Source organism: Schistocerca americana, chromosome 6 (genome assembly GCF_021461395.2).
Source record: "Schistocerca americana isolate TAMUIC-IGC-003095 chromosome 6, iqSchAmer2.1, whole genome shotgun sequence".
NCBI classification, from domain to species: Eukaryota; Metazoa; Arthropoda; class Insecta; order Orthoptera; family Acrididae; genus Schistocerca; species Schistocerca americana.
The window spans coordinates 76693267-76707770 of NC_060124.1; the positions used below are offsets into that span (position 1 = coordinate 76693267).

The 14504-nt window shown below is 39.4% G+C and overlaps 1 protein-coding gene across 1 annotated transcript in view; it reads left to right on the forward strand.

The window, feature by feature from the left end:
* Window positions 1-14504, forward strand: part of LOC124619233 (BSD domain-containing protein 1-like) — an 84751-nt gene that overhangs the window by 36658 nt on the left and 33589 nt on the right. The window contains exons 4-6 of the mRNA XM_047145475.1: window positions 5778-5894; window positions 9222-9377; window positions 14228-14413. Of these exons, the coding sequence (XP_047001431.1) occupies window positions 5778-5894; window positions 9222-9377; window positions 14228-14413 (459 nt within the window). The remainder of the gene's footprint in view (window positions 1-5777; window positions 5895-9221; window positions 9378-14227; window positions 14414-14504) is intronic.

Consider the following 14504-nt stretch of genomic DNA (forward strand, 5'->3'; position numbering starts at 1 on the left):
CAAAGGTACCCATTCTTCATCTATTTCTTTCCCCCATTCTTGTCAATCGTTCCCTAATGCTCTCCCTGAAACTCTCTACAACCTCTGGTTCTGTCAGTTTATCCAGGTCCCATATCCTTAAATTCCCAAACCTTTGCAGTTTCTTCAGTTTTAATCTACAGTTCATAACAAATAGATTGTTGTCGGAGTCCACATCTGCCCCTCGAAATGTCTTACAATTTAAAACCTGGTTCCTAAATCTCTGTCTTACCATTATATATCGTCCAGTATCTCCAGGCCTCTTCCACATATACAACCTTCTTTCATGATTCTTGAACCAAGTTTTAGCTATGATTAAGTTATGCTCTGTGCAAAATTCTACCAGGTGGCTTCCTCTTTCATTCTTTACTCCCGTTTCATATTCACCTACTACGTTTCCTTCTCTTCCTTTTCCTACTATAGAATTCCAGTCATCCATGACAATTAAATGTTTACCTCCCTTCACTATCTGAATAATTTCTTTTATCTCATCATACATTTCATCAATCTCTTCATCATCTGCAGAGCTAATTGGCATATAAACTTGTACTACTGGGTAGGCATGGGCTTCGTATCTATCTTGGCCACAATAATGCATTCACTATGCTGTTTGTAGTAACTTATCCATGTTCCTATTTCTTTATTCATTATTAAACCTGCTCCTGTGTTACTCTTATTTGATTTTGTATTTATAACCCTGTATTAACCTTACCAGAAGTCTTGTTCCTGCTGCCACCAAACTTCTCCAATTCCCACTATATATAACTTTAACCTACCCATTTCCCTTTTTAAATTTTCTAACCTACCTGCCCAATTAAGAGATCTGACATTCCAAGCTCAAATCCGTAGAACGCCGGTTTTCTTTCTCCTGATAACAACGTCCTCCTGAGTAGTCCCCACCTGAGATCTGAATGGGAAATTATTTCACCTCCGGAATATTTTTCCCAAGAGGATCCCATCATCGCTTAACCATACAGTAAAGCTGCATGCCCTCGGGAAAAATTATGGCTGTAGTTTCCCCTTGCTTTCAGCCGTTTGCAGCACCAGCACAGCAAGGCCATTTTGGTTATTGTTACAAGGTCAGATCAGTCAATCATTCATACTGTTGCCCCTGCAACTACTGGAAAGGCTGGTGCTCCTCTTCAGGAACCACACGTTTGTCTGACCTCTCAACAGATACCCTTCCGATGTGGTTGCACCTGCGATACGGCTATCTGTATCTCCAAGGCACGCAAGCCTCCCCACAATTGGCAAGGCCCATGGTTCATGGGGGGGGAACCATCTACAACTTGTGAAGTGTCAACTCTCAAGTAATTTTAACTGGACGTTAGTACTAAACTATTCACTTTAATGGTTATGGGAATTGCCTTATGTTTATGAGAAATCAGGTACTTTGAAAAAAGCCATGCACCTCTTCATACACTATTCACTGCTATTTCATCTAATACTTCAAACAATACATTTATATAATTTTAAACAGAACTCCAACAGTTGTCGATACAGTGGAAACCTCAAATGCTTACAAACATTGGAGTTAAGTGAAATTTACCTCCTTTAGTGCCAGTATTCTGATAGATTATTGGAGAAGTGGCTAACAGGGTATTCTTTAACTTTGCTTTTGAATATGTGGGGAGTTTCAGTATCCTACCTGATGTCTACCAGCAACATATTACAGACTTTCACACCATAATATATAACTTTATTCTGAACCCTAGACCGACATACATCGTCTTCTTGAAAGTTCTTTACTTTTATTATTTTGGATACGAATTGCAGGATTCATCATCAAATCACTCATTATGAACCACAGATATCATTAGGGAGTTAATACATGATAATTGCAAGATCCCTGAAGAGGTCTGTGCTAAATATTTGGTTGTCAGCTTTATGCAGTATTTCTGCATGCTCCTTACAGGACAACAACACATCTCATCATTCCTCAGCACTTAAGTATCCAGTTTCGTTCCATATTGATTCTTCTGGACGATTATCATAAATTTTTGTCTACTCTTCATCATTACTAAATTGTGATCAGAGTCTATATCTCCTGCTGGGTATGCTTACAATCTGATACCTGATTTTGAAATCTGTCTGACCATGATGTAATTCAGCCGAAAACTTCCAGTGTCTCCAGACCTTTTCTAAGTATAACTCCTCCTCTTTTGATTTTCAAGCACTATATTCACTATTACTAGCTGAATCTAACAATGGAAAATCCAGGATGGAATATGACAATATTAAAGAAAGGATAGTTGCTATTCAAAATAGGCCTATAGTGGATATGCTGAGTCACAGATAAGCACAACAAAAAGGCTGTCAGAAAGTAAGCTTTCAACCATAAAGGCCTTCATCTGAACTAGACAAAATACAAACACACACCCACACACGCATATTCAAAGCAATTGCAAATGCAAAACCTAACTCACACACACATGACCACAGCCTCCAACTGCTGAGATGTGACTGCAAGCAGCAGTGCATGATGGGAGAAGCAACTGAATGGTGATAAGGAGAAGGCTGGGATGGAGGGAGGGAAGGATAACAGAGTAGGGGTGGGAGCATACAGGGATGAGGTGGAGTGAGGGTAGGGCATCTGAGTGTAGATGCAGTTGGGAGGTTGGACAGAGGGTGCAGTGCTTGCAAGGGGAGGAGGGAGTAGCTAAAAGGAGAGAAGTAAAAAGGCTGGGGGTGTGTTAGTGGAATAGAGGGCTGTGTAGTGCAGGAATGGGAACAGCGAAGGGGCTAGATGTATAAGGACAACCATAATTTGTTTTTATCATCAAAATTTCCCCTGTAACTAATTATAAATTGTAACATTGAAAAATCTTGGGTGAAGTAAGACTAATATGAAAGAAATAATATGAAATAAGAGAAGTTGGTATTCACTACATAGAGAGTGCAGTAAACACCTGTCTCAGGTGGAGTGGGTAGTGAGGGTGCAGATGATGCTGGGGGGGGGGGGGGGGGGGGGGAGAGATATAAGGGTACGGGTGGGGGAAAACGCTGTTGTGTTGCCTTCTGTGGGAGCATGCAGGGATGTGGTGGGGACAGGATTGTGGGCTGCTATGGTTGTGTCAGTATAAGTTGATCCCTGATGGCTGCAGTGAGCAGGAAATGGCAGCTTGAGCTGCTACCTCAACCAGTAACATAAGGTTTTGTAAACACCTCTATGGCAACACCTCAGTGTTGTTACAGCTCTGCACATGGCTTCTGTTGTAGCCTGCAGCCATATCACTTTGCAGTTGAAAGACGGAAACAGTGCTGCAAGCTGTCAGGGATCATCTGACGATGTCTCAACTATCGATGCAGTATCGTTAGGCTGTGCTTGGGTGATTCTGGGGGGAGGTGATGGTGAGAGGAGGTCCGGAGAAGTGAAATGACTATGCAGGTGAACTGGGGATCAGAAGATGTTTGTGAGGTTAGTGTGGGAGAAGGGAAGAGGGTGGAGGCTGGTGGGGACAGGCCTAGCAAAGGATGAAGTCAGGGGGTTTATAAAAATGAAGGTTATATTGCAGGGAGAGTTCCTGTCTGCACAATTCAGAAAAATTGGTGTCAGTGTGAAGAATCCAGATGGCACAGGCTTTCAAGCAGTTGCTAAACTCAAGCATACCTTTTAGTGGAGCACACTCAGCAACAGGGTAGTCCAGCTTTCTCTTGGTCACAGAGTTTGGCAGTCGCCATTCAAGCACAGAGATAGTTCGTCAGTGGTTGTTCCTACATATAATTCCACCCAGTGGTTGCAGTTAAGTTGGTAGGTGAACATGGCTCCTTTCACAGGTGTCCCTGCCTTTGATGAGGTAGAAGACGCCCGTGGCAAGACTGGAGTAGCTGGTAGTGACAGCACATATTTGAAAGGTCATGCATCTAGATTTAATATAGGAATGGGAGCCATGGGGCAAGGAGTTGGCTATATGGGTGGAATAGAGATAGATAAGGATAATATGTAATTTGAGTGGGTGACAGAAGACTGCTGTAGGAGATGTGTTGAAGGATATTTGTCATTTCAGGACACGATGAGATGCCATTGAAATGTTGTTGGATAATGTCATTTAGCTGCTCCAGTCCTGGGTGATGTTGAGTCATGAGATGGGTCTCTCCTTTGTGTCCGGTTAGTGGGTGTGTGGCGGGTGGTAGTGGCAGGGGAGACAAGTTGCAAAGGGCAATTTCTATCCGTGAAGGACTCGCCAAGACCTCTGGCACATTTGGAGAGAGATTGCTTATCACTGCAGATGTGGCAACCATGGGTATAGGAGGGACTCTTGGTGTGGAATGGGTTGAAATAGAGATATTGCTGGGGGTTTGTTGGTTTGGTGTGGACGGAGGTACTGGCGGAACCATCTGGTACATTTCAATATGCATTGAACTCGTGTCCTCCTTTGTTGTACAGCTATTCACATTTATTACCAGGCCCATTAATTAATTCAACTTAGTTTCTAGTCAATTATCCACTTCAGTTTTACTTGGAGCTACTTTGTATCCTCTTCCTGTCCCCTTTCCTGATTGTAAATTGATATTGTCCTATGTCTTTCAACTCGTAATTTACAGTCTATTCCTGGAAATATTCTAGTTGTATCCATTTCACATCCTTACAAATTGTTACATGCAGGTTGACTGATTCCAGTTGTGGTTCATTGATATTGTAGTTGTAAAGTACTACTTTTTTGGCGTTGTGAAGTGAACATTTTTACATTTCTTAAGATTTAAAGTGAGTTGCCAATCTATGCACCACTTCGAAACCTTGTCAAGATCTGACTGAATATTTATGCAATGTAACTGGATAGATAAAAAATCTACTCACCAAGCAGTGGCAGGAGGGCACATGTATATAAAGGTTAAGGGAATTCACAAGCTTTCAGGGTCAGTGGTTCCTTCTTCTGGGAGGAATGCTGAATAGGCAGGAAGAAAGATGAAGAAAAAAACAATGGACGATATTTAGGAAATGGAAAGGGTTTGGAACAGTCCCCTAGAATCCTGTGTCAGGGGATACTTACCAGATGGGATGAGAAGGAAGGACTCTTTCCTTACCTTCTCATCCCTGAACATGTAAATCTTTCTTCTTGTTTTAGTTCCCCTTAGTATTTTGGTAATTATTGTTGCCTCATGGTGACTCATACCTGTTTCACTGTGGACATCCTTAAATGGGTCATGTCTATATGAGTCCATTAAATGTAAAGTGTTTTCATCATATGTGGGTTTCTGAACATCCATTCTTGACATTTACTGTTGTTTCACAGGATGTCATGTTGTACTCTCCACTTTCAAAACTAATTTTCTCCAGTTAATTATGGGATGATTAAAGTTTCTGACAATGATGATAGTGTGATTGGGAAACATATGTATTAGTGAACTGAGATTCACTCTTAAAAGTTTCAAGTTGCACTTGGATGTGAGTCTGATAGTTGGTACAAAGATACATTGTTAGAAAAATCTATTTATGATAATAGCACCAGTGTGCTAACAGCCAAAGTCACCACCTCTTGAAACAAGTGACCACACTTCACCTTAAAAAGCCCAATATGTCCCATAGGCAACAAATCATCAAGTAGCCGTAAAAGGCTGTAAGGTAGCACAATTTACATAGTTGATATTCGTACTCTTAATTTTATTTTGTGTTCTAAATGACAGTTCGTTTCTTAGGATCAATGTCTTTATATGTATTTATTTCTGTATGTATTATTAACTGGAAATCACTATGTAGTGCAAATTAATGCATTAACTACTTTTAGCACCTTTAATAATGATTTCATTTTTCCATGCAGTCTGCAGAAGTGCTGGAGTTTGTTAAAAGAGACTTGGATGAGTTTTCAACAGCTGTCAAAAGTGAAGCGAGTAATGTTGTCACCAGCACTACCTCTGCCCTGAAAGATAAGTTGAAGGCAAGTACTACGTCAGTATTCACATTTGAGAATTTAACCTTTTTTGTATGTGCAATAGATGTTCTCACCCATGTGGGGTTCCTACAGTTGTCACCGCATCCCACATTCGTGTTGCTACTGATGTCTGTCTCCCCATGCTTCCTCATCTTCTTCTATTTCTCTTTTTCTTGTGGTCTCTCTTACCTCATCTAACCGGGCAACCTTTGGTCTTCCTCTTCTTCTTTCGTGAGGATGGTACATAGAGATATTCTTTGGACAGCTGTCATCTGTTGTTCAGTTGTATTTCCATACCAGATAAGCTGCCTTACTTCATACATACATACATACATACATACATTAATCCTTGTTCCATAGATCATGAATATGACATTTCGTAATGATGCGGAACGTGTCACTTTAACATAAGTTCTATCTGTGATGCTTTCATCAGTCTGGGTTATTTACCTAATTATTGTATTTCTGATATGATCTCACTGATGTGTTCTACACAATCCTCTGAGATATTCTATTTCTACAACTCTCAATTTGTTTTAATTTTTTCCAGTAAGCTCCCAGCACTCCTATCTGTAAGTCATCATTGGCTCTACAATACTTCTAAAGAACATCTTCCTTACTTTACAACTGAAAAGACCATAGCATAGGATTTAGCTTCTGGATTACTACTTTCTCATGGGCTATTTGTTGTATTTTCCATATGATTGTTCTGTCTTCTGATGAGAGTTTAAATTTGTTACGTGCCATTAAGTTATTATCTTTCCTACATTTTCTCCACTGTACAGATGTTCAGTTTAAAAAAATAAAAATTATTCTGTCCTCACTTACTGTATTCTTCAAATAATTTTATTAGCATAAAGCAGGTATCATCCTTTTCACTGGCCATCACTACCAAATCATCTGCAAAAAGCAAGGTACACAAACATTGAGTCTCTGTTATCTGAATGCACATTCTCACATATTTCCTGTTCCGTAAGTCTAAGTGTTTCTGGAACAATGTAGAAGACAAACAGCACCCTTGTTTTAATCCTCTTGTAATTTTAAAAGGCTGTGACAAAATTGTATTCCCATTTTGTTTAGACATTCTGCAAACTTTTACAGGTTGCATATACTTCTAGCATATGCCTTCCTGAGATCTATGAATAACTGCACATGTTCATATTGAAAGACCATGAGTATTTTCCTCTGTTCCTATTTTTTGTGTTTAAGTCCATTTTGTGTAATGAAGAAAATGCTAGGAAAAAGGTACTATCAGATTGTAGCTTTGATTTCAACTGTGTGGCTTGCCTACATTGCTCAAATGGTAAAAAATTGTGTGCAAGAAACCAAGAACCTTGTATGGATCCTGATCAGCCAGTGTATTGTTCAAGCGTGCAGACTGTTAGAGATTTGTAACCTCCAATATTTTTCTGGCATCTTCACTTTATCTTAAAAGATTTGATTTTCAGTGCTTGCTGCACGTACACCAAATGCATGCATATTACTACAGTTTTAAATTTGTTGCGCCAATTTTAATCATTTGACACTAGATTGTTTTGAGTAGAAGACACATGGTATAAGGATTAAAGGAAACCACTCACCATGTAGTTGAGATGTTGAGCAATCAACAAGCACACAAGCAAAATTAAGTTGTCACTAAACTTTCAGGTAGAGTACTCCCTCAGAGTTAGCAAAAAAAATGCACCCCCCCCCCCCCCCCCCACTCTCTCTCTCTCTCTCTCTCTGATGTGATGCCCTCACCATTTAGTCCCATAAACCCCGTCAATTAATCAATCTCTCTCTCTCTCTCTCTTTCTCTTTCTCTTTCTCTTTCTCTTTCTCTTTCGTTTTGCCCTCACTTCCCCCAACAGATGAGAGAAGTGAATGAATGAAGATGAAAATGTGGCAATAATTAGAGTTAGCAAGCTTCCAAGCTATAGTTTTGAAAAATCGTGAGTTTTTCCTTAACATGTGGAAACAACAGAATTTTGCGATAGGAAAGAGAAAAAGGGATGAATATAGAGGGTTAATAACTATGGGTGAGCGGTTTGTGTGTAACTGCCTTAGGTAGAAAATTTGGTTGGCTTCCAGTTCCACTATAGATTTTTCCTTCCAAGGAAGACTGAAACAGTCTGTTCTCAGTTTGATTAGGTCATTTGAGGAGCTTATGGAAGGAGACATAAGCTGCCATTAATGACTGCAAGATTGCTGTAGTAATTACACTCCACTTCAGTACAGCTTAAAATGATGTCTTGTGCAGAGTATGAAGCTTTGGTAAAGAGAGAATAGGTAGAAGTTGTGATGATATAAGCATGTGATGCTTTCAATAAGTAAGAAGTAGATCAGAAATGGCAGTTGATCATTTGGTCTTAAAGGCATGTAAAATTTGCCCTCTGAAGTTTATTTCCTTATCATTCTCCCATCTTCTGAGAATTGGGAAGATAAGATTGTGTGTGTTTCATTCATTGTATCCCTCTGTTACTTGTTGTGACACCCTACTTTTATGTGATAGCATGCCTAATCTCAAGATGAAATTACTTTGCAGCTTCAAAGTTGGACACATGTTAGTAATGTGATCTATTTCAGGTGGGCGTGGTGTTAAAAAATTATCACCTTCATCTGTGTTTGCCAGTGAAGATCTTCAAAGACTCTCTTATATGAATTTCTTGCTCCATGAGATGGGTACACAAAACACTGTCATAACAATATTAAAAAATATTTTTAACAGTGTCATTAGTAATGAGGGAGTTCTCTCAACCCTTTCAGACCAGGAATTGTGTTGGTACACTCTCAGTTGACTATGTTCTTATTGGCTATATGTTAAAAGTTAAAACTGTGTGCTAGGCTGGGTAACAATAAAGGTGTCTGGCCTTAATGCAAAGTACACACACACACAAAAGCCACAAGAGCTGGCTCACTGCTCCTATTTGTCATTGGCTCCTCTCTGTTCCTTTCAAATTGCATCATTTTCTGTTATACCTGTTGGTGTTGGTGGTGGTGTTGGTGTTGGTGTTGGTGGTTTGGTGGCGGGCTGAAGGCTGTAGTGGTAACTGTTTAATCAGTGCATCTGCTGATCTTACTTTTCTTCCCATATGCCATACACCTTCACACAGTTGTATTTGTCCACCTCATTCATTTTTCTGTTCTCTTGTCCCAAGGCAGCATTCCAACTGCAGTAATCCATCCAGACACTATTCTACAGCTGTTTATTCTTTATTCTGTTCTACACCACTGTTTTAATGTGTCCCGCAAAGACGAAGACTGCTAATTCAAATTTTGTATATTCCCAATCAAGCATCAAACAGCAAGGAGTTGCAGGTGCTATGACATGTATTTTTTTCCTCCCATTTACAGCTGGATGAACCAGAATCAACAGCGAACACAGTGAAGCGTAGTTTCTCGTCATTCCTGGGCCAGATGAGTAATGTGCTGAATCCAAGTCCACAGGATGATGACGAGGAAGCAATTGTCATATTTGATGCCGAACCTGTCCCACTTACAAAATTTCAGGTCAGTTCACACTTGTCAAGTATATTTACTTTGAGATTTGTGTTTGTCACTTTTTCTAATTTTTATATTTTAAGTGTATTAAATTGCATTCTATTTAGATAAATTAGAATTTTTCTGAGCTGTTAAAAGAGACGGTTTAGCACAAGTTTAAGAAGAGGAAAAATATTTCCCTGTTAATTTTCTGACCCATTAATGTTGCTTTTTGATTACTGCAGGAATTTCATTGCAACAACAAATTTTCTAGTTCAAAATAAACATTTTCATAAAAAAACACAATTTAGTATTTCACTAGCATTTATTCAATAGTAAGTACATTGATGATCACCCAAAACTTCACACACTTAAACAACTATAGTTCATATTGACTTGCTGAGGTTGTTATGCAGAATTCAAGTGAGAGACATCCCAGAGGTTTTTGCCAGATCTTAGCAAATGACTGTTTAGTGTGCAGCAAGTGCTGTTCAGAGTCCAAAATGCTAAATGCCAATGACATACAGATCATTGCTTACTACTACTAACAGTATTGTATGACAACACCCACTCCCCCATATTTCATGGTTGTATGTATAGCCGTAAGATGGAGCATCTTTATATTATTGAAATAAACTTCTACAGTATAAGGAAAACATAGATTGTTACTCACTGTAAAGATGACATGTTTAGCTGCAGACAGGCACAACAAAAAGACACTTACACAGTAGCTTTCAGTCAAAATCTTCCTCAGAAAAGGGAACACACACACATTCATTCACACAAGCAAGCATACGTCACGCACACAACTGGCATCTCTGGCAGCTCAGACCAGAATGCAGCTATCATGTAGAAGGGAAGCAGCAGTCGGGAGGGGGATGGGAAGGGGAAGGGATAACATGCTTAATTTCAGTGGCTGCTTCAGTACCCGAGCCATCTGGATCCTTCCCTCCACCACCAGCTTTTCTGATCTGCGCAGATGGGAGCTATTCTTAAAACACGTTCTCTGCTTTTGAAATGATCCCAACCTTGCCTTACAGTAACGTGTTGTTGCCACGCCATCCACCTTTTCCACTCCTTCTGGTCTATCACCTCCTCCCTGTTCTTGTCTCCTCACCCTCTTTGTGTGGAACCCTCTACCAGCACACCTGCCCGTCTTCCCCTTTCCCCCACACCTCTCCTTTTTTCCCCCTCCCTCCTTCAAAACTTCCCGCCCCCACATCCTCCCAACACTGCACCTGTTGGCAGTCTAATCCCTGAACAATCCACCAGAGAGCACCCTTCTCTTCTCCCTATCCGTACCGTGCTTTCCCTTCCCCTTTCTTGCCCCTTCCGGGTTGCTGCTTCCATTCTACATGACAGTTGCATGTTGCATTCCAGTCTGAGCTGCCAGAGATGGCAGTCACATGTGGATGAGGTGTGCTGTCTTGTGTGAATGAATGTGTGTGTGTGTGTGTGTGTGTGTGTGTGTGTGTGTGTGTGTTTCCTTTTCTGAGAAAACTTTGGCCAAAAGCTAATGTGTAAGTGTTTTTTGTCGTGCATGTCTGCAACTCAGTGTACCATCTTTACTGTGAGTAGCAAGCTGTCTTTTCCTTATAATGCTGATATTCCAACTGGAGTTTCCATTGTTTGAAATGACTTCTGTCTATTAAAACTGCAACACCACAAAGATGGCCTACAACAGAGATAAAATTGGCAAGGAGTGTACATCATATTTGGATATGCAAGTAGTAAACATTTCAGCACTATCACACAAGATAAACAGGAGTAATGCCATCTACATTTTGTGTGTAATGAACAACTGAACCGTGGTTGTTGGAATGAGGCAGTGGCAGGATTGTGGCTTATCGAGACCGTGGGTTATCGTTTTGAGAAATCACTGGTCGTATCTATGGAGATCCCACAACCGTTGAGCGACTATGGAATGAACCATAACTTAAGCTCTCGACACCTCATTTTTGCTCAGTTCCATGACAGGACTGAGACATAACACTTCAGGGTTCAGCTCCTGGCATTATGGTGTGGGGCACCACTGGGTACTCAACAAAATCACCTCTCTCACACACATAACAGTATTACTATATTATAAATGTCAAAAATTTTGACATACTTCTATATGAGAGTAGAAACAGAAATTAACTGCAAGGATGCCAGTAACAATAAAAGCAAGAGAAAATAGTCAGGCACTGGCTTCTGATAAAAATATGTCACAGAAATTGTCCCCCCCCCCCCTTCCCTCTCTCCCCTCCATACTTCCCGACATGCCTCCTTATTCTAACAGATCAGGAAGTGCATGCTAAACAGGAGCACAAAATCTACGTGCACCTTACTTATAAGTGGCTGGCATTTGTAGTGGGATGTACATGCCTTCATAATAAATATAACATTATCATTGGTCTGTATGAGAAATATTCAGGCATATAAAATACTATACTTATTAATTATAAAGTAAGTGTTTTTGGTTTGCGTCGAGGATGAAGTGTGGTGTTATAACAAATCAAGTAAAGCCCATTTGCAGAGAGCCCAACACCATTTGGAGTTGGAATTAAGGAGCATCACTGTATTTATCAGTGCCAACAAGAAGGAAATGGGGGAATTCCAAGACTTCATAAATTGTGCTACAGATTTGACACTGTATTTCAGAAATAAATTTAGTTTCTCCAAACAATAACTGGGGCCAGAGACTGATATTTTGTAATCGCCTTCCAAATTCCAGTAATTCAAACAACATAGAAAAAAAGGAGAAAAAAGAACTAAAGCACTTGCAGATATGAATATTGCCAAACTGAACATTATTTTGTGTTGTTTTAAGTCAGCAAGATGCTGAATCTGTTAAGCTAGAGGTGTGTGTGGTATGCATGCAAAGGCGAAAAAGCAGTTACAAGTTACAAAATAAATTTTGTAGGTACAAAATCTACTCGCTAAGCAGTGGCATGAGAAAACACATATGAAAGTAATGGAAATGTGCAAGCTTCTAAAGTCATTGACTCCTTTTGGCAGATTTATTATTTTCTAGAATAAATTTGGTGTTACTAAACAACTTCTGCAACTCTTTGCAGAGTTCTTCTATGTCTTAATCAAAGTGTAAGCATTTTGGTGTGTAGGTTTGAATTATTTCCATTGAATATTTTTTGGTTTCTTTTTTAACACAAGTCTTGCTAATCTGTCTGAGATTTATTCAGTATCTGCAATATTTTTAATTCTTTTATTTATAGTGAAATTTGTATCTAAATTTCCTCCCTGCTCTGTTCCTCTGTAATAAAACACATGTCCTGATGTATCTAGTTGGTTTCCATTTTTTGCCACCCTTCTGATAACCCTGCTGTATCCTATTTGATCATCCACCTCCACTAATCTTTCTTTGAATTCGTAAGTTCTGCAGTGTATTGCTGCTAACTATGCTGACAGCAGCCTTGGCTCATCATGAGTGTCTCCCAGTCTCAGAGTGTGGGATCAACACAAGAAGTCTCCATTCAGTACCATCATTTAACAGTCATTTTGTTTATATACAGCTTGTTATGTATTCAAAGCTAGTCTGAGAGGTTGTAGACATTTGCTTACCATGTTGTCTGCTGTATCTGTTGGTGAGTAGCCCACAAAGAAACCTGTCAAAATGGCTACCTTTTAGCTGCTAACGGGTGCATGTTGTGAAATCTTTATTGTTATGGTGCTATGACCATACCAATACAAGTGCTGCATTTGCTTGTAAATCAAATTGTAACATCCTTTAGAATTTTAAGTTATTTTTCTGTGCAAAGTAATTAACCACTTTTGTATGTATTCTCTCCTGAAAACTGTTGATGGAGACTGGCTCCCCCTGAATTTATCTCAGTCTTGGTCTTACTCGCACTAGTTGTTTAAGAGGGATTCTGGAGTAGTTGATGCACTTCAAGTTTGTCTGAGTCACAGAGTCCAAGAAGCTCTAGAGTTGATTTTCCTGTCAATTTCAGTTCAGCTGATCTTACTATGGACAGCAAGTATTTCATGTAGTTTCTGACCTTGGGAAGTTTCCCTTATGGAACAGGCCAGGTAGAATTCTATTGTACAATACAGTACTGCTTGGAGCACTCTATTTTGGGGACTTCTTGTAGTAATATGTCTTTTCATTGTGAAATGTTATTTTAGATACTGAATTTGTAATACCCATTGAACCATTTATGAGAAAGACAACACGGCTCCTCAAAAAAATGTTGTACTTGTAAATGTGTTCATTGTGTTGGTTGACAGCAAATTGCACAAAAATAAAGTCAGCTTCTAAATTGTACAAAAGTAAAGTCAGGTTCTGTTCTGTTTGTTGATAATATTGTCTTTGAAGTTAGGGTGATTGCTGTGTGTTTGTTGCAGATGAGTTTTCTTTCCGCTTTTGCCTTTCTGGTCATACGTTAAACTAGTTTTCATTGGAAGGAGGAATGGAGAGATAGTACTTATGTTTTTGAATCAGTAGTTGAGTTGAGGCGCGCGCGCGCGCGCGCGCGCGCGCGTTTGTGTGTGTGTGTGTGTGTGTGTGTGTGTGTGTGTGTGTAGTGATGAGACCAGGTGGTGAACCACAGTAGAGCAGGAAAAAATATTGGTAGAATATGTCTATGAAGAACATGAAGGCAGTTGAAATTACAGCTGATTATGAGTGTATTCAACTTGTTTTTTCTTCCTGTGACTAGTCTGATTTCCACATTCATGTTTACAAGTCGATTTTACTGTATTATGTGAATATATTTAGACACACAATGGATTTAAATTGTTGAAGCTTGTATAATGCTGAATTTTCAGAATACCTTGTCATTTTATTCATAGATTATTTTTTCATAATGTGTACATTTTATTTATCAAATACAGGACATGTAATTGACACTCTCTTCTGATATACAATGTAAAATTTTCAGGCTAAATTGCATTCCATAATTCTTGACCCCAACACTTTTATTACTGACCCTGATGAGAAATATACTCAGCAATATGAAGCTTGGTTGGAAATTATTGAAGATCAGTTAACTACAGAGCGACTTTCTAAGTTGATGGCAGCAAGTCCAGATTTGCATCAGCAGTACACAAAACTTGTTCCAGAACAGGTATGTCATGCATATTGTCCTTCTGGCACTTCTGTATGATTCTTGTTAAGTAAGTGCTGTCATTTTTTTGTAGCAAATCATTCAGTTTTGT